The sequence below is a fragment of the Hoplias malabaricus genome, chromosome 7, assembly GCF_029633855.1.
Source record: "Hoplias malabaricus isolate fHopMal1 chromosome 7, fHopMal1.hap1, whole genome shotgun sequence".
Taxonomy (NCBI): domain Eukaryota; kingdom Metazoa; phylum Chordata; class Actinopteri; order Characiformes; family Erythrinidae; genus Hoplias; species Hoplias malabaricus.
In genome coordinates this window covers 17918836-17944806 of record NC_089806.1, presented here as the reverse complement: position 1 = coordinate 17944806, position 25971 = coordinate 17918836, and the positions used below count along the sequence as shown (strand labels likewise).

The 25971-nt window shown below is 38.6% G+C and overlaps 1 protein-coding gene across 1 annotated transcript; it reads right to left on the bottom strand.

The window, feature by feature from the left end:
- Nucleotides 1–20: 20 nt before the first annotated feature.
- On the bottom strand, nucleotides 21–25815 carry mfsd2b (MFSD2 lysolipid transporter B, sphingolipid). Its single transcript, XM_066677162.1, has 15 exons — nucleotides 25743–25815; nucleotides 23579–23783; nucleotides 16830–16955; nucleotides 16060–16184; nucleotides 12789–12912; nucleotides 9215–9293; nucleotides 8772–8953; nucleotides 6014–6104; nucleotides 5520–5641; nucleotides 5175–5258; nucleotides 4515–4598; nucleotides 3970–4079; nucleotides 2215–2358; nucleotides 1889–2065; nucleotides 21–541 (listed from the first exon to the last, which is right to left on the bottom strand). The coding sequence occupies exons 2-15, from the start codon at nucleotides 23750–23752 to the stop codon at nucleotides 490–492; spliced, it is 1674 nt and encodes a 557-aa protein (XP_066533259.1). The 5' UTR covers nucleotides 23753–23783; nucleotides 25743–25815; the 3' UTR covers nucleotides 21–489.
- Between the last annotated feature and the right edge of the window lie 156 nt (nucleotides 25816–25971).

The following is a 25971-nucleotide window of genomic DNA, read 5'->3' as shown; positions in this document are numbered from 1 at the left end:
TACTCTTTTACTCTGATCCACTTCTCAAGTATTGTGTTGTGCATTGACCTTGGCATTGACTGAGATTCTCAAGCTACATCTTAACAGCACCAGTATGTATGTTAATGTCATATATTTGTGTGAGTGTGTGTGTATATATATATATATATATATATATATATATATATATATATATATACATGACAGCTTTAATTCAAACCATTCGGTTAATTTAATGACTAATATGCAATTCATCATCTTACTTATAGTATACTTCAGGAATAAAAAATATACAGTACATCAGTACATTCATTTATATAATTTAGGTACAGCATATGGAATATATTTAATGCTGATACATTACAATTTCATGTGAAAATACAGAAACAAAATGAAATGTTTACTTTCAAACAAAATGGGTTACTTCCATCACAGTGTAATATACACTAATGTCTCATCCCAGAGCCAAGCTGGAATCTGAATCTGTGCTGCTGGAAGAGCCTAAAGAGCCTATGCACTGTTCAGGTCTTCTCCGAAGGGTCCACAATTTATAGTCTGGGTTCTGTGAGGAAAAATAAAAATTAAATCATATACATATTGCTCCTAATTGAATTTGTAAGAAATGTCAACATTTTAGAAAGAGATTATACAGAGTTTATTTTTAAGTTATTTATCAGCACAAATTAGTGTGTATGGCACACATGCCGTTTTAGAGAAATCTACTAAATCAGAAATGTTCATAATGGTAGAATTAAAGTTACTACATGAAATGTTTATCAATGCAATGCTTGATGTCTGAAGCATATTTTTAAAAATACATCCAGGTCACTGTAAGTTTTAACATTTTTAAAACTATTTTCAGTATTTAGATTTTGCAGTTCATTTGTGAATTTATTTGTAGGATTCATTTCACACCAGAACAGCCTGAATCATCATTAAACCCATAACAAGTAAATTGTGCCGAAAATCTGAAAAATCCTGGGTTTTCCCTGTCAATACATACTCAGGTACATGGAGACCAGTCTGAAGGTTAAGACACTGTTGTTCCTTGTTTAACTGCAATCACTGTAAGTGTATACATATTCAGTGCATTTCTTACTTCTAATGACTAACTGGTGCTTTAGGTGTACGCCTGTTATGAATTTGTTGGAGAAAACAAAATGGGGAAAGCAAATAACCGTACAGGGGGTCTGTCTTGAAAAAGTAACACTGAATTATGTCCTAAAATAATTTAAAATTAATTATGCCAAGTCTGAAAAAGAATAAAGAAATGGAAAGAAAGCAAGTCTCTGGTTACCAAGACAAGAAGGGGAGATTAAGAAAGATTTCTGAGACAACTGGCAGGAAAAGTGGGTCAGATACAAAGTAAACCCCACATCTACTCAGATATATATGGTCCCCTGAAACAAAAAGATATTGCTGTTGCAGGAAGTTGAACATGGAGATTCTTCCCTGACAAAGGGCACATAAGATACAGTTGTTGTTTTTATTTTCTGGCTGGAACTGGGATTGAATTTGACGGCAAGCTGAAAACAGCAGATTATCAGAAAGCCTTTGGAGAAAACATTTGATTGCATTGGCTTGGAATTATGGAGCATGGCCCAGATTAACCAAGGGTGTGCAGAACCCTGACTGTATAATTTCAGATATTAATACATGCAAATTTCTGTGATAATATAAAGCTAAACTAAATATTTAAATAACAAAAATGTGTTTTCGATGCTCACTCTTTCTACAAATGGTGAATAGCTTACAAATTTGCCATGGATACATAACCCCGGTGAACAGAACTATCCAGAAATTTGTAGACACCCCTTATTATTAGTTAATTCAGCTAATTTAGGCACTGTCGTTGACACAGACATTGAGTCATCATGATACATTCAGTTACTGTAGCTGTATAGATCACCTGAGGTCCTCCAGGGCAAGTTTGTTCTGCAGTCTCACATCTTCACTGATGGGGTACAGCAGGAGGATCACGAGGCCTGTGATGATGAAGGCTACTGGCGCAGCTCCGATCAGGAGCTTTAGAGTGTACGCGACTGCGTGAGGCTGTCTGCACGCTCCTGTGTCATAGCCAGCAAACCTACAGCACATACAAAACACAGTCATTACTAAGGGCAGAAAAACACTGGATCAGAGGCTGAGGCTAATGTACAAGGCCCCTTAAAATAAACCTATTGCTTAATTACAGGGAATATAAAGGTAAATTATATGCGCTGTGATGGAGCATACTCTAAACAGAGCGTGGACACTCCCAGAGAGATCCCTGCTGCGAACTTGGTGAAGAAAACATAGAAGGAGTAGAAGATTGCCTCGTGGCCCTTCGAGTTGCGGTTGGCCAGTCTGAAATCATCCACTACGTCTGGTAACATTGACCTGAGCAGAAAGAGAAGACAACTAACATGAGGAGGAGGAGAAGTAGGAGGAAATCCATTCTGTCGTTTCTCAAAGAAGCATTCGTTTGAGGCTTCCACATTGTGTAGAGTACCTGAGATTGTGTTTTCACCTCCCAGTACCTTCTCTGAAACAGTACAAACACAGCAGACCAAGCTGCCAAGCTGATCCTTATATAGAGTGTGATGGAATTTATCAGATGACCTTCTGAATGCAACATTTGGTAAACATGACTGTGATCCAATAACATGCGAAAGTTGTATTTAATAATTCAACCGGTTCTGATTTTTTAAACCGTGTCCTAGCAGGGTGCTACCAAGCTTCCTTTTACCATATAGCTCAAGGAATCATGACGGTATGGAAGCAAACAGGTTTGTGTTTGAGAAGGGGAATAAGTAAACATACTAATGGTTTATAAAATCAGTACTGATGAACTACGCTGTGTCTATAGCACACTGAGGCTTTTGTTCCTATGTCTGTTTGGAAATATGTTTAGATCTCTCCTGAATTTTTTTACATCAAACCAAATTCACATTTTATAACTCACTGCTAAAACACCTTTCTACATTTGTGACCCTGTAAAGATCATTTCTGTATGGACACACATTGCTTTGATGACACCCCAACCCTATTGGACTTTACTTCTCTGTGTATTCTGTGCTTGGTTCAGTCCCAAACCACACTTCTCCTGTGTCCCCTTCCTAAATGAGACTGTAGTAAAGCCTGTGATCGTGTGGTTGATGTGTCTTTGAAGCTATAACAGAATGATTAGGATGTGGATCGGGACTGGACAAACACTGCACTAAAAAGTCTGCCATAAAGACAGCAACCACTGAGGGGCACCATAGAGATTAGTGCTGATCTAACCAGGATCTAACCCATCACTGCTTCTCTACTCCATCATTTATTTAATGCTTATATTTACAGCCATGTAAATAATAGCTTTCAGTATAAAGATGGATTTATTTTGGCTTCTCGCTTTACCACTGGGAGAATTATCATTAATTTAATAGACATCACTAGGTCAAGGCTGTTTCAAAAACGTAAAATATAAATATGTAACACATAAACAACCTGGAATCTTATCATTAAAAATGCATATATTTTTATATGCTTGAAGACACATTATGGGAGAAGTAAGTTGTCAAAGCCATAGCTGAGGATTTTCGATTTAAAACTGTGGCGTTCCAATGACAATCACAAATTGGCAAATTCAGAAAGCCAGGTTTTTTTTTTACACCATAAACCTAAGAAATCAATCATATTAACCTGTAGGTGGAGGAGAGGCAAGTGGAGATATAGATTAATTGTATATTGATCAATTCACATGTATTAAATTAAGTTTATGTGATATAAATCAGTATGAAATATTTCATTTGCTTTATAACCCTACACATGTAAAACAAAAAAAAAAAAAAGAGTAAACTGCTTTAGAACTGAGATTTTATTGAACATGAAATGTCCAGTCGAAGGTCACAGATTTGAGTTAATTTCAATTGCTATTGAACTCTCAATAAAATTTTAAAGCACTTTGTAATGAAAATGCAGAATATGAATGCACTCAGTAGCAATGCTGTTGTTTACAGAACTCACCAGGGTAATAGTAGAGATGCAGCTACACTAAGTCCAGAGGACACAGCCACCACATACGCCACTACCAGGTTTGGAATAAACACCAGCATCACTGTGAAGGGCATGATCCACTAGGCACAGAAACACACACATGTCAAAAGATTATCATTAAACAACTGGCACTTTAAGTTTACATATGTACAGTGCCTAGCAGAGCACTGATGTTTTGTTCAATAATGTAAATATAAACATCCCATTTCATACATTTTTCTTGATTATTTCTGTTATCCCCCTGAGAGCCACTTTCTGGATCAAAATATCTACATTACTGTTTTCCAGTTTGTTTTTATGCCTTGGAATTCCATACTGGCTTGTAGCTGAACTGTAGGTTTTTATAAAATAATCAGCTTTCCCATAATACGAGCTCTCTGTGGTTTCAGTACTAGTGTTAGCCACAGTGTGGCGCTATGTGTTGATGATCAGACTATTGATGGATGTGCGGCAGGCAGAATGTAAATGCATGCACATAATCAGGCAGACAGACAAAGTGACTGACAGACAGTTACCGTAATGCCACAGAACGCTGCTGTCTTCTTGCCAAACCTCTGCAAGAACCACTGCCAAAAGGGGATGCTCACAGCTGCAGACATCTGGAGAATGGGCGACAGACAGAGCTTAAAACAATATATAACAGCCTTCAGAACTCAAGTGTAAAAGCAAAATAATTAAGTCCAATAAATCACGAGCCTTCATCTTCAGTTATGACACCAGTAAATCTAACCTTTCTTCTTAAACGATGAGAATTATTAGGCAGTTTGCCCTCTTTTGCTGCAGGAGCAGTTGGACCATGTGTGTGTGAGAGTGTGATTTTGGAAATGATGGCCACATTAAAACTAGAGAGGTCAAATTTTGATGTTGCGTAATAGTTCTAAATCAAAATGGCTCTCCTACTCATCCTGTAAAGTACTGAAAGGAGCACCATCACTCAAGAGAACACAATTCCACTGTCCCACAACCACAATGCTTTATACTCCTCTAGCCCACATTCGACACTTGGCAGGATGACCTTAGGCATTTCACAGCTGCTGCACAGCTTTATCAGTAATGGGTGCTTGTTAAAGTAGCTAAATTCACTCATCATTAGGAGTGTCCACTAAGTGTTATACACAGTGTTTATTTACCACGTTTTTTAAAGTTAATGTACTGTGAATGTTGTGAACACTCACCAGGATGGTCAGCACTATATTCTGGAAGTGATCTCGAAGGTCCACTGCATACGTGCAAAACAGTACAAAGTTGCTCTGCACCAGCTGTAAAAGTAACGGTTTGCATTATAAGAAGACATTGTTGAGGAAGGAAGCAGCTCCTCTCCATGCTGTTTGTGTTTAAGATTAATCAAACCTGTCGAGATCAATCCTAAGACTTTGTTTAAAGCAATACTTCAGGCATGAAGAGAATGCTGGAAGAATGAAGGCTTGTGGCTATTGCTGCTTATTCCATTCAAGTCTTAAAAAAAGCAATTTCTGTATGCACTCTCTCTTCTGATCAAAAAGATATTGAAGGCTCAGTACCTGGATGGCCACAGAAATGAAGAGGAACGCTGCAGTGAGTGTGAGATACGGCCCATGCTTCATCACCAGAATAAAGCCTTTATGGAAAGGAATGGGCTTCTCAGTCCTCGGAACGTAAGGATCTAAAAATATTAGTGTGGATTTCCATCATCAGTAAATAACAATGACTTATACTCATAATAATAATAACAATGAAGGTTGTTGTTCAGTTATTAACTTGAACTACAGCTGTAAGGCTGTTACCCTTTGTGAAAATTCTGCAAACTCACCCTCTGCAAGCTCATTTCAGATAAAGAATGACTCACTAAAAGTTTCTATCGGGAACTAAAATGATGCTTCTCTGGCACTGATTCAAAGAAACCTTGTGAGGATTATATTACTAAATGTGATGTATTTTGTTGGTTTTTTTTGTAATGAAATATTGGCTTAATATATTACTATACTTTAAATGACCTGATTTTATCTAATTGCATGTCTTTAAATTCAAGACCTACCATCTCTCTCTTTGACTCCAAGGAACATCACCACTGTACAGATGAGAAACAGTGCTCCAATCACTCCTGCAGCGATCATATACACCTCTTTCTGTCATGAGAAAAAATAAATAAATAAATAAATAAATGAAAAATCTTACTGTACTATATAAACAATGCATTAATTCATTCATTGTCTGTAACTGCTTATACAGTTTAGGGTCATGGTGTGTACAGTGCCCACCCGGAATCACTGGGCGCAAGGCGGACACCCACCCTGAAGGGGGCACCAGTCCTTTGCAGGGCAACACACGCTCATACATTCACTCACATACTCACAGCTATGGACACTTTTGAGTAGCCAATCCACTCCTTTAAACAATATAAACACAATATCAGCAGGTATTGGAAGGGAAAGATTCAGTGGTATTCAGAGGTATTCAGTGTGATTTGGAAGAGCTTACAACAAAATGCCCCAAGACACCTAACACCTGGTAGTTTTCCTCATTTCCTCGGGTTCTTATTTTATGAGCTGGTTAAAATACTTTATGGTTTTTGTGCCTTTTTTGAAAGACTTAGGTAAGCCCTCTAACAGTGAAGCAAATCACTATGCTAATTCTTATTACACAGAAAGTCCATTTGTCAAGGGAACTGTTTGCAGACCTTCATGTGCAGTGTTCTGCTATGAACACACGTTCACATAAATAATCATCCTCTGAACCAAATGCATCCTTTAGGACAACACTGAATAAAAAAGCACCTAAATGGTACAGTTTTAAATGACAAAGGCAGGGACTGGGGGCTGAATGCAGATTACAATTGTAATTTGAAAGTAAACTATGTCTACTTGTGATGATATAAGATATGAAATGACAAAATAGCATATCAGGATAAAACCTCATGAGATTATGGGTTGATTTTTTTTCAGCAGAAATATCTTAGCAGCAAGAGAAACTACAGAGATATTAAGTAGAGCTCCTCTTTGGTTTCCTTACTCTGGGTTGCAGCCACTGAGAAACACTTGTCCAGTCAATGTTCAAATCAATTACTAGGCAAGACACTTTGCTCTTTGGCCATGTGAACAAATGAGCTGGAACCCCCCACCTCCCAAAAAGGAACTTTTCAATTTCTTTGCCTCAAACAGGAACTGCTCTGCCCTAAACAATCTCCAACTTGTTTGCTATTTTTCCATGTGCGGCAGTGGAGCGCTTCATTACTCATCCAGATCAAACAGAGGCCTGTTTCGGTGACTTAGCTTGGCTTGGTTTGGCACACCCAAACACAGCGCCGCCCAGGACCGGGCCACAGAGGAATGTGCCGCAAAGAGGGCAGTATCGCGATGGAGTCTAAACCGAGCATTGGTCAAACACAGGGGCCTGCTCTGAATAGCTGTGGCTCCATGTTCTGGTACACAAACAGTTTATTTTTTTACCCCAAAACCATCAGTCTCAGTCACAGAAAAAGCCTCAGACTAGGTTTATCTGCCCACTCTTATTTCCAGCATGGCTAAGTACAACTCAGTACAGCTCAGTATGATTCAGTACAACTCTGTACCATTCAGTACCATTGATACAACTCAGTGCACAACTCAGTATGGCTCAGTACAGGTCAGTACAACTCTGCAGGACTTAGTATATCTCAGTATAGCTGCCTTCATAATTGTGCCAAAAGAAAAAAAAAAAACAATATAAGACAATTATATTATTCAAAATTTTCTAAAGGTTTTTACTTATGTCTTTATTGATTTTATCAAGTTACAGGTAATTTGATAATTTCTAAAAAAAAATCATTTTGCTTATATGTTTTTTTAAAGCCAAATAATCTACCAATGGATTAATAATCCTATAATATTCTTGCAAAAATCTCATAAAGAGCAATATTATATATTAAATATAATGGGTAGATTTGATTACACGTGCCACATTCGTGTGAATGATACACTCCCAGTCTCTGAGTACAGCACACTTGTTTGTTCTAGGATCTTTTCTTAGACTGCTGTTTACAATCTCAGGTCAGTTTTTAATGTCTTCACAGACTGGGTCCTGTCTATACGCCTGAGAGCAGACAGTGAGCAAATACATTTGGTTTGTTTTCTGCAAATATGCTCATCGCCTCCACAGTAACACGTCAACAATTATTTGCACAGACTGCGGGCTATGAGACAGTTAACCAAAATAAAATGAGAGAATGGTGAAACCACATGCACTGGGTGTCCTCAGTGTGTCCTGGGTGTCCTCAGTAGATAACAATAGGTGACCAAAGTTTGCTTCCTATTTTTTTGCAGTAGATTTTCCAGGCTAATATTGCTACCAAATAATGTATGCATATTTAATCCCATTCCCATATGTTTCCATTTTTGGTCCCTGACAATGTCTTTATTTATTTGCTATTCTAAATGCTATATAAGAAACACTTTTTATATCTCAGGGACCTTCTGGAAAACTAAACTCGCCATTTTTATAGACAAGCATCATCTACAAACATATATAAGGCCTCTAGCATTGGGCTGTAGGGTAATGGAACATCATTCTCTGGAGTGATATATCATCATCCAGTACCACAGAAATGGTCTTTATGATCCAGGATTAAAAGTCCAATAACAGTATCTGACCACACTAATGTATATACGGCTGATCACTACAGTAAGGTTAAGAAAAATATTCTGATGTGATGCATGTTTTGGCTGCAATATCTCTTTAAGTGTGGCACTCTGTCAGTGCAGGTGGTCTCCTTGTGCAGGGGACATACAGGTTATTTTCATAGTGTCTTTGACACGTACTGCATGTGACAGGAAGTCCTGGGACAGTGCCAGGCTCCTGATGACCTCTGCTCCACTGCTGTTTCCCAGGTGACCAGCTGACATGTTGTGATGAGAGCAGTGCTTCAGAGTGTGAGCACTCGCAACAATCTGGCCCTGAATAGCTGCTCCTACCAATGTTCCCAGAACCTCCATGGTCATACCTGCAGTGAGGATAAACAGAGGAATAACCAACAGTCAGGGTTCAAACCGGAGACCAGAAAAAGCTGTTGTTCGGTAGTTATTCATGTCTTCTTGGTTAAACAATACAAACAAAAAAATAAATTAATTTATAATAATAATCAAATTGGCTTGGCAATGAGATATTTTAGCCTTAAATTCTCAACAATTCCCCAGTTCATGTACATGTTATGTGCTTCAAGTCTGTGTTGTGTCATGTGAGTGCATACAAGTAGTAACCTTACGGTAGGCTGTAGCTGAGTCTCTCTCTCGCTGATCTGTACTCAGGAACATGGTTAGAGCTGAGTAAGGCACATGAAAACACTAAAGAGGAGAAATAGAGAGAGAGAGAGAGAGAGAGAGAGAGAGATTATTGCTTTATACCAGGCTTAATGTAAAGCATCCAGGCCGAAAAAGGAGATATAGGGATTAATGTGCTTGCAGCATTTCTCTGTGAAACTATAAAAAGAAAATTAAAGAGTAAAGATGTAAATGTCAAAGATTCCATATTACAGGAGGGCCAAATGAAAGAGTATACAATTTCTTCTGAACAGTGAACTTCAGGCATTCAAATGGATTCTGAATGAAAGGCAGTGCAGCGAAACAAAAATCAAAGCATTCAATCATCACTGTAACCTTACGTTTAGTGTCTAAAGAATGTTTTTATCATAAAGTTGCATTTTACTAGATACAATCACGCAAAAACTGATACTGAACTACAGTCTAAGCCTGTTTCAAATACAGTGCAAACCAGTAAATCTCCACCTAGATCCTCATGGATTTGCCTGCTCTGTCTGCTAGAAAGAAGTCCGGAAGAAATAAATGTGCAATATATTCTTCACTTGGTTCTGTTTCATAACTTGTTGGAAGTGTTGCAAAAATCTCTATTTTGTTTTACTTGAATGGAGGAAAATTAAACTCTGTGCCACTGAGGAAGCTGTTGAATATTATAATGCTCTGCTGCCTCTAAGACAGATACTCACGAAGTACTTTCCTGCATATTTGAGTGATTACTGATGCCTCAGAGGAAGCTGCAGAATGTTATTGAATTTTGAAATTTGGTTGCCTATGCAAGAGATTCCAAAGTATTGAACGTATTCAATTATGTTTCTTCTGCCTCAAAGGCAGCGCTGCCTCCAGAATCTTTTTGCCCGTGTGTGCACAAAAGAGTCCTGGATAGTCACTTTATAAGAAATGCATTAATTACAGAACTCTTCAGGGATCAAGTCAAGTGTGAAAGGTCAATGAGAGAGTGGTGCACTGCTCTATAAGAGACTGTTTATTGTATAGTTTAATAGTGTTTGCTTTTCTTTACTTTGTAATTTACGTGAAAAGTCAAGTCAGCACTGTGGCAGGCCAGTGGTCCAATGGACGACCAAAATAAATCTCTCCAGAGAGCCTGCCCAGCCCTGCCTTTGTTCCATTATAGCAACCCAAGTAATTTAGGCTGGAGAACATCTACTCAATTCCCATTTGTAGCACTGCTTTTGATGCTTCTCTCTTATTTCTGTGAATGAACACCAGTCTAATTAAGAATAATGGGCTGATTAAAAAAGGGGGGACTCCTGATGCTGGGCTCTAGATAGCAGAAGCAGCTGCTGGTTCTCAGCACTGCACTTAAAGACAATGGGGAATGCTAAAAGGGGAAAGCAGCATTTAACCTCTCTGGTGGTTTCTGGCTGACTCTACTGTGTACTTATCGAGGAGTTAAAACGACTTGTCATTACAGTGTGGGTTTGTGTGGTTAGAGTGGCTTCCCCATTCCAGCACAGGCTGACGGCTTTGACTGGGGCCAGCGGCTCCAGGCCTTAGTGACAAAGCACGCAAACACAAATAAATCATGGAAATAAAAGATACATGCAGAAAAAAAAAACATTGTGGAGACATCTCAAAGTGCTGTCACATGTCTTTAAGGGATGGATTTATGATCATTCATTTATCATTTATTGCAAACTTATTCTTGGCATAGGGATCCCATGTGGTGCAACAATGTAAGAGCTGGCTGTATTATCAAGAGATCACAACCTGATCCCAAATGATGCCTAATCATCCAAGGCCAAGAGTGAAGGAGTCTTTTAGCTGACTTAATAGAACTGGGCAGTTAGGGTTCTCCTCTAAGCTTGCTTAGCAGTTCAGTGGGATTGTACTAATCAGCATGCACTAGAGCTTGTACTAGCCATTGCCTTCTTTGCTTGGTGACATCTTTAAATTTCAGGGGGTCCGAGTAAATACTGAGCAGAAAAAAAACTGAGCAGAAATAAAAAAGAAAATGGAGCAAAGAAGACGATGATAGTAGCAATTAGAAATGTCATATTAGCTTTTACTTATCTATACATTTCTCAAGTTGGTGTTATGAGGCCAGTTTTGACAACACCTTATAAAAATATATATATACTTAAAATTAATTTTATTAAGTAACTTAATAAAGATGTTAACTAAGTTAACATCTAAGTCTTATTTTGTACTGAAACTATACTAAAAGTAAACTAGTATAATGGTATACTTTCCTAGTTTCTATTTCATTTCATTTCTATTTCATATTTCTATCCCACTTATAATTGCAACAGATTTTCATATGAATTAAGCTTGTTACAATAATCTCAAACCCAGCTTGGCATTGTGGTGAAAGCTTTTATTTATTTAACTAAAAGTCTAAACTTTAGTAAAATATCTAGTTAACTAAAAAGTCTAAAAAGAGTTTAAAAAGTGTCTAAAAAGTTAGAAAAGCACTACCAGTGAATAGGGGGTCCATTATTCATTCATTCATTCATTATCTGTAACCGCTTATCCAATTCAGGGTCACGGTTGGTCAGAGCCAGAGCCTCATTGGGCGCAAGGTGGGAATACACCCTGGAGGGGGCGCCAGTCCTTCACAGGGCAACACACACACTCACACTTTGGAGTCACCAATCCACCTACCAACATGTGTTTTTGGACTGTGGGAGGAAACCGGAGCACCCGGAGGAAACCCACATGGGGAGAACACGTCAACTCCTCACAGACAGTCACCCGGAGCGGGAATCAAACCCACAACCTCCAGGTCCCTGGAGCTGTGTGACTGCGACACTACCTGCTGCACCACCGTGCCGCCTGGGGGTCCATTAGTGAACATGAAATATAATGAAGCAAAGGGTTCTCAGTGTACAAAAGAAAGTTTTGTACAAAGTTTTAGATGTGATATATTGGACAAACCTTGGAGGAATATTGTCAGTAAAATCAATTTAATACACAGCGCATGGTGTAAATGTTGCGATGAAAGTCCATCAAAAAATAGAATCTAGAATTAGAATCACTTTATTAGCCACTTTGCTCGCACACAGAGGAATATGTTCACCACGTTTTAACCCAATCCGTGCAGTGAAACACACATTTAAATGCACACTAGTGAACACTAGGGGGCAGTGAGCACATAGCCACGGTGCCCAGGGAGCAGTTGAGGGTTAGGTGCCTTGCTCAAAGGCATTTCAGTCATGACCAGCCCGCTCTGTGGATCGAGCAGGCACTTGTTGAAAAGATCATTACAGGAAAATACGCAAGGCCCATTTAACATAGGCTCATGTTAAATATTGCAGAGAATAAACACCCTGTCATATTGCAGTGTTCTTAGTGGCTTTGTAGTACATTCTGTTCAGGACGCAAGATGCAGATCAAATATACAGTAGCATCTCTGCTTGCTTAATTACCATACAAAAGGCTAGGCATGCTGAAGACAAGAAACTGGGACAGTAAACTGCATTATAATGATATTATATAATATTTTCTGCAGTTAGGTAATAATTATATCACAGTCCTGAGCCACAATATTTAATAAACACTTACTGTGATGAGGGTTTGGTAGAGGCAGTAGAAGCCCAGATGCCAGATGAACCTTCCATTGGTGAAAGGGGGGACGAACCACAAGTAGAAGTAGGACACTACCACAAATGGGGTGCAGCCCACCATCCTAAGAAAAGGAATATCATTATGCATTGAGGACAGAAGCAATGATAAAGCATTCTCATTTATAGTTATTACCATGTCCCATGGAAGTTAAAATCCATTTCACGTTTTTAACTGAATCCAAATATATTACTATCCAGTATCTACTATGATTCATTCAGTAAACACTCTGAAACTAAAACACTAAACACAAAGCAATGAGAAAAAAGGCCTGATGCCAGGTCCCGAGACTAAGGCTCTGACACTTTTGGTTACAGCAAACATTTTATACAAGTGCCTCTTTACCACAAATGAGGGAATGACGGAAATGGTGATGTATGTAGATGTGTGAGGATGTTTACTGTGAGACATCTGTTTGTGTGGTGTTTGTTGGGATGCTGTTGTACACCTCTAATCCTGTCAGCCACAGGATCAGAAAAGCTAAATAAGCGTCGGCTTAAAACAGCATAGTTGCAACGACAGCATGGATATGGATGGGGAGAAAATTCTGCTGCATTCGGGTCCTTTCAGGATGTGGGAAGATGTGTGAGCCATGTATAATTCATAGAGATACAACTTCTCCATATCATTATGGCTGAGAGAGCCAGATGCAGGCCCAAGCTAGGAAGAGAAAAGTGGAAAGCTGCTGAAGCCCAGCGTGTTATTTCACAGTCTTCAACGACAGATTTACTGCTGTCCAATACCAGCAGTGACAGATACTGTAATTTCTACGTGATTTAAACTAATGGATGCCCTATATTAAGAAACAATTAAAACAACAACTTCAGTGATTTTCAACCTAACGTCTAAACTGATGCATTTGTAGCACAAGGTCATTTATCATGCTCAGTAATTTAAACACATTTATCTGTACTTAAGTAAAATAATAGATACTGCATTTAATACACACTTAAATGTACGGATGCACTGATATTGCTAGTATCTAAATATGTAGAAAATGGCCCTAAATTCAATTAGATAATTGTTGTTTAAAGTTACAAATGCAGAAAAGTGATTCTATTGTATGTATTTCATTATAGTAACAAAAGCATTGCTTAAAGGAACACTGTGTAATATGTTTACCTTAAAATTACAGCTTCAAAATAAATGTGATGCTTCAGTGAGCTGTAATAGGGAGAATACAGTCCTGTCATTGGGCTCAGTGCTGCAGAAACTGCACTATGCAATTTTTGGAGGAGGGTAGAAAGCCACTCCATTTCTTCCCCCTCCACTGATTTTAGTACATTCCTTTAAAAATGAATTACACTAGATGGAGCCCCAGGAGCAAAAACCCAAATATTACCTAGCTTCATTCATTCATGCATTCTTAATTTTTTTCATTAATATTCATGTAGGACTGCATGGTGGCACAGCAGGTAGTGTCGCAGTCACACCACTCCAGGGACCTGGAGGCTGTGGGTTCAAGTCCCGCTCCGGGTGACTGTCTGTGAGGAGTTTGTAGGTGATAGTTGGACAATTTGCTTAGCCAATGGAAAAATGTGTTTTTAGATTGTGGGAGGAAACAGGAGCACTCAGAGGAAAGCCACACAGATACATGGATAACACATCAAACAAAGAGTGACCTGAGGCAAGGATAGTGTCCAGAAGCCTGGGATCATGGAGTTGAGTAGTGACCCTACCTAGTAATGAAATCCACACAAATAACTTGTGCAGAACTTTACCCTGAGTTCACTGACCTCATGTAATTCCTTTCCATAGACGATAAACAACTGTGGGGGCAAAAACCCAACAACACCCAGAAAGGGTAACAGAAAAAAAAGAGAGTAGCCAATTCTGGCACAGTCTAGATGCCCCTATTGCAGAGTGAGCCAGCCCCCTTGCTTCCCCCAGTGATTGTTTGCCCACACAAAGAGCCAGCAGCATAGGGGAGAGAGAGGGGGCAGAGGGGTTAATGTGAATGGAGGGCTCCGAATGTTCGGTAAGATGACTCTAATGATGAGCCAGCCTAGAACCCTCTGCACTGGGTTCACGAGGGAAAGGTGAGGCACACATACTCACAGAACCAGAAGCACAAGCTTACTCTCCTCATCCACCCCACCCCCACACACACACTCATACACACATACACACACACAAGTGCGTCCACAAACAAAGCTAGAAAGTGTTTCTGGAAATGAGTTTGACTGTTCCCCTGCTGTGATTGTGTGATGGCCAACTGTTCGCAATTGAATTTTTTTTATGGTGTGTGTGGAGTCTGTGTGTGTATTTCTGGGCAGGTATCTTTTGATAGTTACTGCTGATCTTTTACAACTTTAATTAAAGAGTACATAAAATAAGGCACCATGGGTGTTAGAAAGGGTTGAATGTTTGAATATATATTAAGACATGAAATATAAGGAAAAACATCTGTAGTAACATAAGACTCTTACAGTATCTAGAGACATAAGTGTTTGATTACATTATCCTCCTTTGAAGAAATGTCAAGATTTGAAAGATACTGTAGAGCTGACTGGGGAGCTCATGGTGGAGATAACATGAGCTCTGATGAAAGGGCTGAATGTATCATTTTGTGAAGTGAAATTCTAATTCTGATGTTTTAAATGCTATGTACTCCCTTGATAACCTTGTGGCCTAGCAGTGGGAATGGTCCAGGATCAGGAGTGTTATCTAAATGTAATTCTAATGATGTGGTGGGGCTCTAGAATAACAAACAAGCAGAGGAACCCGGAGGTCCCAGTCGGGCAAGGCCATGATGCTCTGGACATAAGATCAAACCATGTCCTCCTAGTTCTGTGATGTCACACTTCAGAGATATGAGAACTTCCCTTCAGGACTGAGGGACCATTGTCCTCAGAGAGCTTCATGGGCAAGGTTAAAAGCCTTGAAGGATCCCACACATTATGAAGTTCGAGTTTCTATTGGCAGCTATAGCTGATTTTCTTGGCTGCAATAAGTATGTCATCACTTGTCTCTTAGAACGGACTGACTTCACACACAAAGACTGTAGCACTTAAGTGACAACACAATAGAATTCTTGCACCATCTCATCACCGAACATAACCTGGAGGTAAGGGTGTGTTATGTTTGGGAGTGTTTCAGATAAATGGCATGCCTTCTGTGTAAACAGCAGAATATTTCAAGTTGGAAAAAAGGTCAGGGCCTGCCCTCTGGCCCAATGTTGGACTACAACACAACTCTTCCATTCACTCACCATGGCATGAGCCGGCCAATCTTCGTCCATCTGCTCTTAGTGACAAAGAATCCAACAATTGGATCACTGACTGCTCCCCAGGCCTTACCCACGAACAGCACCATGGAGGCCTGGAATGGGTTTATCTAAACAAGGGAAAGAGACACTTACATTAGACATTTATACTACTGACTTGATAAAGTCACAAATAAAGAGATGTTGAGATGATCTAGACCCATGAAATTTAGTAAAATTATAGTTTTTGTAAAATTTTAGGTTAATTTTTCAAAGTAATTACTTTACAAATTGAAAGAAACCATAATCTATAATTTGCTCAAAAATCACCAAAACATTCGTTTGTTCTCTGTAGAAGATTAGTCTGAAATCCATAAAATGTCATTCGATTTGCTGTGTTCAAACTTTGCATCTCTCAGTGTGTTTTGCACTTTCTTTTATTTACATGCATTTACCTCATGTACCTCATTTAGCTCAACAGAGGAATATGCAACTTCTAAATGTTATAAACATATGATTGTGAAAGTTTACAGCTAAAGATAAAGATAAAGACTGCCAGCTCAAATTGCTACAATTACACATTGTGACAGGTCTGGTTGGACAAGACCAAAATCTCTGCAGTAGCAGCAGCTAAAGATCCTAGAGTTATTATTAGCTTTAGCATAATGGAAAAATTAATCAAATCCATTGAATTAGAAAGACATCATTCATTATGGTAATTTCCTAAGGCAATGTTGAGCACATTAAAGTACTCTTAAAATTAATTAACATCTTACCTGGGCAACATCTAGCAGATATATCTGCAAGAAAAAAGCAGTAGCACTCCCAGCCACTTGATTAGGAGCTCCTCCGATAGCGAAACACAGCTTACTGCACACAGAGAGCGTCCGCTCTGGGTGAGCCTGAAAATACCAATAAAAGAGTATAGGCCGTAAGAACATTAACTGATAATACATTTCTTTGATGCATTTTATAAATTAGTAGAGCCCTATGTGTACCATTGAACAGCTTATTCATTTGTTGATTTATAGCAATGAGCATATCTCTTAAGTTGTAGGGTTTGCATAACCAAGGAAAGGGAATAATGCGGTTACAATGCAAGGCCAGTTATGATGCTGTGTTTGATGGACATACACCAAAGGAACGTTTATGACATCACATCAGTAGCAATCATGCAGATGATTCCAGAATGGTGGTGTCACAGTGTGCTTTATTATCACAGGAGGTGGAGTGCTACGTATGTTCTGTTGCCAAGCAACACATAAGCATTTTTGCACACTAGCTTGCTACTTTGTGAAGGTCTATGTTACCACATGCAAGCTGCGTTGTATCAGCTGCTGTGTAATGATTTAAACTTGCCCAAATCCAAGCTGCTGTTGTAGATCACCCATTGAATATTTAGCAGTTAACAGAACATGCCTAAAAGAAAGTGGCGTGATACTTGTAGATACTTGTATACTTATAAAGCCAGCACTGTAAAACTACTTATCAGCACAGAATCAAAGAATGTCTCTTGGATGGTAACATGGAATGGTTTACATTGTCCTGTAAGACAGCATTACTTATAAGGTATATAGAAAAGAAATTAACTTGGTATGTATGTAGCCTTTTTTTATAAAGCAAAACTGCTTGTTTTAAATCATTGTGTTCAGTGATGTCATAAAACCCAGCCTATATACTTATAACTGCGGCTCAAAAAACATGTAGCACATAAAAGGATATTTGCATGATTTAGGCTCTTTATTAGTAATACAATGTCTTTCAGCACCTCTGTGTAATTCAGATGTGAAAACAACAAAGCAGGTGCAGCTGATTTTAATATCTGTTTGCTATTGTATTGTGTGAAATCAAAGTAAAGCGTAAACTAAATTTTAACAACAAGTGGGTTTAAAGTGAAGGAATAGCTCTTTAAAGGTCAGAAGCCCTGTATCTTTGAAGCTCATTACTGGGGTTTTGGGTGATATGTGTAACATATGGTTTTCTGATGTGGCAAGCAAACATACTACTCTCATTTTACCAGCATATGGGTGGGATAAGGTAGGCCCAGACCCTGTCATCAGTGACAGCCATCTTGTAGTGCTTTAGCAAGATTTGAAAACACTTTTGGACCATGTCTGTCAATCAAGCAATCAACTTCTAACACTACAAAGAGACTGGGTTACGCTTGAGTGTGTTTCTGTGGACATCTGTTGGTGTAAATGATTTTCACACATTAAAGAGGAGGCTTGTTGCCTCTGAACGCATGCAGAAAGAAGGAAAGCATGTGAGGGCGTGTGTGGTGTGGAAGCAGTAGCCAACGGAAGGGAGATCCTTTTTACACATTAAAGTGCCGTGGAGCCTGGAGCTAACCACAGCCTGGAAAAGCTTATATTTATGACTGTCTTCTTCTTAAGATCCTGGAGACAGCCAGACAGGCACGGCTGAAAATACTACACTCAACTCACAACACTCAACAGTGCTTCTTTAAACCTGCATTTCCATCTTTCCTCTGTAGCACCTTCATCTGTACACCCTGGACATCCCCCCGTGCCCTTGCTCTACCCTTAAGGCTGAGCCTGTGAGGGGCTTCAACAAAACCACCACAGAGGGCAAAGCCAATCGACATTCAAAAGACGCTATAATTAAGTGCTTGATTTTTCATTTGCCTTCTCTCGCTTGCTTTCTCCAGTTTGAAAAAAGTAGATAACTTCTAGAAGCACAATTATCAGGAGGCTGCCATGTAATTATTCAAAAGGACAGAGATCCTGACATGAGGATCAAAGAAAGTATGACTTCAAACTCCATCTCTCTAAGTGTAATCTCCCCACTTCCTTACACTACAATTATTCTGCAACTGGAGGTTAGTGGCATTGCTACTAAACTAAGATCCTCATTCACTAAGTATAATCTAAAAGCAGTAGTTCAGCAAATCTGTTGTGCACTTTTCCCCGCATCCTAAATGTAGCCAAGACACACTGGTGCCTAATCCATCACACCCTTTAGTCAAGCTGCATAAAATCCACTCTTAAAAATCTGTATAATTAAATGGAAAAATGTAAATGGCCATGCAGAGTGGTTTCATGTTAAATCCGCCATCCTAGAGAAACAGGCCACAAGTATTCCCAGTGCATATTCACTCATTCAGTTGCTCACTCATTCACTGACACACTGATTTATTTATGCTTTCACTCACTTGTCATATACGCACTTACTCACGTGTAGCAGGCTGAACATTCTCCCCAAAGGGGCACCATAAGCAGATAAAGAGTTAATAATGCTTCATAAGAATAGTGCTTAGCACAAAAAACAGTGTGTGTAGTTGTTATTATCAGAAATTAAAGTAATCACAATCAGTGGCAACTGTAAAAGAGATAAAGTCGTAAACCATTCCTTAGAATATTCTTTAGAACATTAATGAATCACCTATGGGCTGAATGTATATTTTTCAGCTTTGGCCTAATTGCTGCCTCTTCTGCAATATGGCTCCAACAAATGATCACTCGTTCTCACAGACATTTGCCAAGGTCTTTTCATGACAGATATAAACAGGAAGTCATTCAGTGTCTGGGCAGAGAATATCTGACTTCCTCACAGATAGTATACACTACAGTCACGACTATATGGCACCAAAAGGAAAGCCACCAAGGGACACAGTTAACTAGGTTCTTTCCGTATTTATCAAGACAGCTTAACGCACAAACATAAAGGGTGAGACTGAAAGATTCTCATCTCTGGTCTGATCTCAAAGACATTCAGTAACCCTACAGTTAAAGGCAGAGTGAATAGAACTGTTAAACTAAAACTATCACCAGACCTGCTTATCCTACATTTCTTCTAAAATTAATATTAATGAGCAGTTTAGCCCTCTTTAGCAGCAGTTTCTGCTTACCTTAGAAGTCTGTACACTAGATGTTGAAATATTATTATTATTATTATTATAGTTATTATTTATTTATTTATTTTTATATTATGCCAAAACACCAAACTTACCCAACCTCTCACTGGAGTACAGTAAAACCTTTATGAACACTATATTCAGTTACATTAACTCGACTATTATAAAAGGTGAGAATGACAACGTTGGAAAGAGAGGAATAAAGATAGCAATTTTTGATTCCATTCAGCCACAAAAACATTAGTGAGGTCAGGTACTGATTATGGATTATTAGTTCCAACTCACCCCAAAGTTATTGGGTAGGGCTCCTTCAACCCACAACAGTTCCTTTTCTACACAGTCCAATATTGGGGGATTTATGCCACTCTAGCTGGCATATTTAGCTAATTTAAGTTTATCCACATTTTAAACGGGTGCATTTTATATTATACATGGACATATATAAAAGAATAATAAAAATTCTCTATTGTTGGTGGGATGAACATGGTTTTTCTGCTGTTCCAATAGGCTATGAATTCCAGTGTAACCAGATCATCTCATGTCACTGGGATTTCAGCAGAAGAGCCCTCTCAACAGCACGTAGCCCAAGCTGGAGGCTTAATCTATGTCCAGAACAGCAGCTCTAAGAAAGCAATTTAATTACACAGAATCCATTTTATTCTTCACTCTATATCCCACAGATGATGCACTAAGCTGATTGTGCATGCGGCATGTTTGCGGAACGAAGCTTGGGATGACATAATAAGGGCTTTAAGGGTTTATGATTGGTGGGATTTATCCAGTACATTTCGTCACTGGCCCAGCAAAGTCGAATTCACCTTGAATTTTCAAACCACTTGTCCTCTGGTAGCACACTGAACCAACTGAAATTTCAGTGCACTTATTGACAGTCACATGTAAAATATTGCAAGCTCTAGTGTAAATTACATGTGTTTGTTGATTTTCTTTAAATTGTGTATGCATTGTACAATAGAAATTTTCAATATTACTTATGTAAATTTACCATTTTGGAGATAGTAGTTTGTGTTTAGAAAGCAACAATATGTCAATATGTAATGATGGCAAATGTATCATATATATGAAAAAATATAAGTACATACATCTATAACAAAATACATGACATATATTGGCATATTGGATATACATTTTGCATATCCTTTGTTCTTTATGGCAAAATAGCACTGCCTTTTTTAAATTCACACATTTTCAAATACTCTGAATAGAAAACAGGTTTTACTGGACAGTGGTCTGCTGTGTAAAACAACAAACATTTCATAAACTGATGATCTGAACTACTGGGGCTTAGCTTACCCATAGCTTACCCATTTATTTACATTCAAAGTTTTTTATGGTCTTTGCGTGGGTTAAGACCTTAGTCTAATGCTGCCACCACAGATTAATTGTATGTAATCCTTAGTCCCCAACACTAATGTGTTAAAGCATCCTCCACATTCCTCTTGATAGGGTTAAATATCAGCTTTACGTGAAAAGATTCTGTGTTGAATAATGTGACCAGTGGCTTGCAATAAAACTGCCTGCCTTTCAACCAGACAGTTCAAATGCTGGGCATGCCACTGTAATTAAATGTTGGTAAGCATAGTGGATAACAGCGCTTCCCTCCATATAGCAGACAGAGTTTGATTCTCAGCTCTAGCTGTCGCTCTAACATTAAGAGCCCTTTGACAAGACTCAGCACTACATTAGCCTACTCTGTAACATTTTTAAATTTGCAGTTCACTCTAGCATCAGTACCTGATTTATTAATGTTGGCTAGATGCAATCAAACCTAGAAAAGGAGAGGTTGTTACTGCAGCAAAAGAGGGACAAACTCCCAGTTACCACCCTTCATTTCAGAATTATTAGACTGTGTCCACAGATATTTAGCTCTATAGCGTAATCTTAAATGTTATGCAGGTGCTATGTTTACACTTTCAGGGATCAGTTTCTCAGAATCTACTCACTATCGCGATACTCTCTTGTGACTAGATCTGTGAGAACAAGAGATGCATTAGTGCTTTTTCCCATATATTATTGACGCATGCACCAGCTACCATTTTCCCCATAGTTGCCCTGAGAGTGTGTGACCCACAGAAGACTGCATGGTAGAAACGCTGACAGATATTTCACTTGGCAGTCTCACATGCTCTCTTCATTTGATTCAGAACTGAAGGTCACATTGCTCTGGATCATTCTGGTGCATATGCATTGTTTCTACCTCTACACCATCAGAAAGAGGGTACTACATTTTTGCTGGTTTGGTCCTGTATGCCTTTAGTTAGCAAAAGTATTGTACCCTATGTGTAATTGTAGATTTTTTTAAAGTGGCGTTGATTTCCTCCACCTCATTTTGACATCAGGTTTTTCATTTAGCTTTTCTATTTAAAACAGTTTTATGAAACATAATATATGCCCTTTTGCTTCTGGTATAATGAAGGCAATTTGCCTTCAATTCGTGCCATAAGATCTTAAGTTCATTAGTACCTCTGAAGGAGGGTACCTGTACATTGTTCATGATATTGATCATCTACAGTGTCCTTGTTTTTGTGAAGAATGAACTGTGTCTTTTGGATACAAACCCCTACTAAGCTACTACTACATTAAGATACAGACACACTGCATTTAATTATCACTTGAGCAATTTCCGTGGTAGAGAGCTTTTCTCTCAATACAGCACCTTTCCCTCTGATCACACTTGCTCCAGAAGTGTGACATTGTACACACATTTCTGAGCATTAGCCTCATTTCCCAAGCAAATACAACTAAACATAATAGATGGCATTTATATGGGGCAGAAAAAAATATCCAAATGTAAGTAGATACATACATAATACAGGCCATGTTAGCATGTATTCTAATACTAGTTCTAATGTATTCTACACTTCCATTCAAGTAAATTTATTTTCTTCAGTTTTTGGCCTAGGTTCACTAGTTATTTGTAAATAATGTAGACATATTTGCACTGTTGCACCTGGTTCTTACTGCCAGCATTGCAAACATATCTGGTCATTTTTCTGTTATCAAATCTTGTAGCTCAAATGACACTGCATGACATTGCTTACATCTTCACCACTGAGGTATTCAGAAAAAATTCCCATTTAAATGTATTCTTCATGAGAATCTCACTGCCACAGCACACACATTACAAATATTCACCAGTATTTAACATGAAAATGTATGTAGTTCTAGCATGCCTAATTATTATAATAACAGCATTATTATTAAGACATCCGTGAAGCCTTGGAATAAACTCAGAGATATTAGTCATTACTTAGGAACGAGACAGTTGTACATACTGTTGAGTTTCACTCTCTATCAATCATCTAAACAACCTGGGGGCATTTGGGTTGGAAAAGCATCAGATAGTTCTGCAAACATTCCTTCTACTCATTAAAACATACCATTCCACACACCATTAAAAAATTCACCTGCACACCAACGCTCAGACATGTGCCATAACAGTAATGTATCAAAGAAAGAACTTCATAATCTCTAGCACATGTTCTCCTGTGGTGTTCTTCTATGCCTACATAATAACAGTATGCATTATCATCCTGCCACGATTATGTCTAATAATGCAATGTAGCCCATATTTATACAGATGAAAGAGAATAGAAAAGGAAGCACCACTGTGAAGTGTTCAGAAGCTCTTACCTGCACTGGGACCTTAGTGAACTCGGGCTCTGTATGCTTCTTCATCATTAGTTTGTCTCCTGTGCTGGCCACAGCCGTCTTCCCTTTAGCCATGACTATGAGGGTTACCGGCCGAGCGACAGCCCCTCGTCTCTCCTGACTCTCAGTGATAGCTGCAGTCCTCTGAGCATCCATCCGGTCTCACATATTGCTCCTCAGCTTTGACCTGAGGCCAGAGAGGGCAGAACCAGCTCAAAGCCATGCTGATATCACTGATCAGCCATAGCATTAAAGCCACCCCTTTGTCTCAACACTCACTGTCCATTTTATTATCTGAATGGTGGATCCTACACTGCGATGCAATGATAGTGACACGGTGGTGGTGTGTTAATGTGTGCTGCGCTGGTGTGAGAGGATCAGACACACCAGTGCCCATGGAGCGTCACTGCTGGACAGAGAATAGCATCCGAAAACATCTAGCCAACAGTCTCCTGTGACCACTGATGAAGGACTAGAGGATGACTAATACAAATTTGAAGCAAAAGATGAGTTACAAGGAAGGTGTCTAATTGAGTGCGTAGTGAGTGGCAGTGTTTAAAAACTTGAGTCGCACTGCTGTGTCTGACCCACCCTTACAGAGCAACACAGACTACATCAACACCATTATGTCAGTGTCATGCTAAGGTCGTGGTATGGTAGTGGTAATGATCAACCACCCAAATAATGCCTGCTCAGTGTTTGCCTTATGAGTGTGCTGGCCATTGAAGAACATGGTGAAAGAGAATTGACAAAGTATGCAGACTACAGTCAGTACATGTAGAACTACAAAATACACTTGTAGAGTGAGTGAAGCTGATAAAAAGGACAGTGAGTGTAGATGCAAACAGAAGATTTTAAAATTACAACAGGTTGATGTATATATCGTCACTTTCCAAAGAAATACATGTATCTTCAAAATTGTAACTTCACAGAGAACCTTCTTAACATTCAATGGATGTCAAAGTAAAAAGATTTGTTAGTAATTTTGGAGAATTTGTTTTGGTCCATTCATCATGGAATTTTCACACAATGTGAAGGACAACTGCTGTGTTCAAATGATGCAGTAAACTAAGAATAAACCAAAATAGAGATATGTGTTTTCAGAACTTCTCGCTTAGGCATAGTGCATATACATGTCCGCCAATCATAAATAAATACTGCCTTAATGCTCACAACATACCAGCAAACATTTTTTCACAAAAAATAGTCTCACTCTCTTATCAATTTGTTTTGGTCCATTCATCATGGAATTTTCACACAATATGAAGGACAACTGTTGTGTTCAAATGAATTAAGAATAAACAAAAATAGAGATATATGTTTTTCTTGGGATTGTGATGATATGTTATCAATATTAGACACGGATTCTGCAATTTCAGAATATATGACACAACATGCTGCTGTATTTTCAATTCTTTATGAAAACAAAATCAGACCCTTAATTTATTTAATTTCATTTAATAATTAAATTATTTCATTTAATTTCCATTTAATTTCAAAATGATGGTTATTTTACCCGTATTACCCGTTTACTCAAAACAAATCCAAAGAAATACATCTTTACAAATCAAAATGTTTAATCAAAACTGCTGATGTTCACAAAATAATCGACAGACCATTTCAGTGCCCAGACCTCAACATCAATGAATATGTCTGGGATTTTGTGGGTTGGGAAAAGCTGTAAATGCAACCAACATTACAATCGGAACTGGTTTATAATAATCTATTCTTTAACTAAATTGTATTCAGATGTTGAGGCTTCCGTTTAATTTCTTGTGACATACATTTTTCTGTTTGTTCTTCTGACACCACCAACAATACCTCCACCCCCACCAAAACCAGGAAAGGTTATCCACAGCACAAACACATAACCAACGTGATAATAAACTCCCTCAGTGCAAACAAAAAGGATAACAAGAAACCTATAACAACACAATGCATTCTGGCAGGTCATCTGTATATGGTCTTTTGAATATGACTGACCTGTCTTTCTGACACCAGATATATCATAAAACATTGCAAACAAAATTATCCAGTTTTGAGCCTCTAGGTAATTTAATGGAGTGGTAGACTAACCCAGCAAAGAGAGAGAGAGAGAGAGAGAGAGCATGAGAATATGAGAGAATGAGAGAGAGAGAGATCTGACCTGAGTGATGGAGCCACAGCAACGTCTCTAAGCAGAACCCAGATGAAGCACAGAGGAGACAGCAAGAGGCTGTGTGTTATGTTTTCTTTTTTCTCTCCACTCGTTTTCAGACAAGCCCCGCCCCCTCGGCCGATACTTGCTCTCGGATTGGCTAGTAGCACAGTTGAAGGCTGTAAAAAAAAAAAAAAAAAAACGTCCCCTAGTGGAAAAGCGTCGTTACTTGTATTCC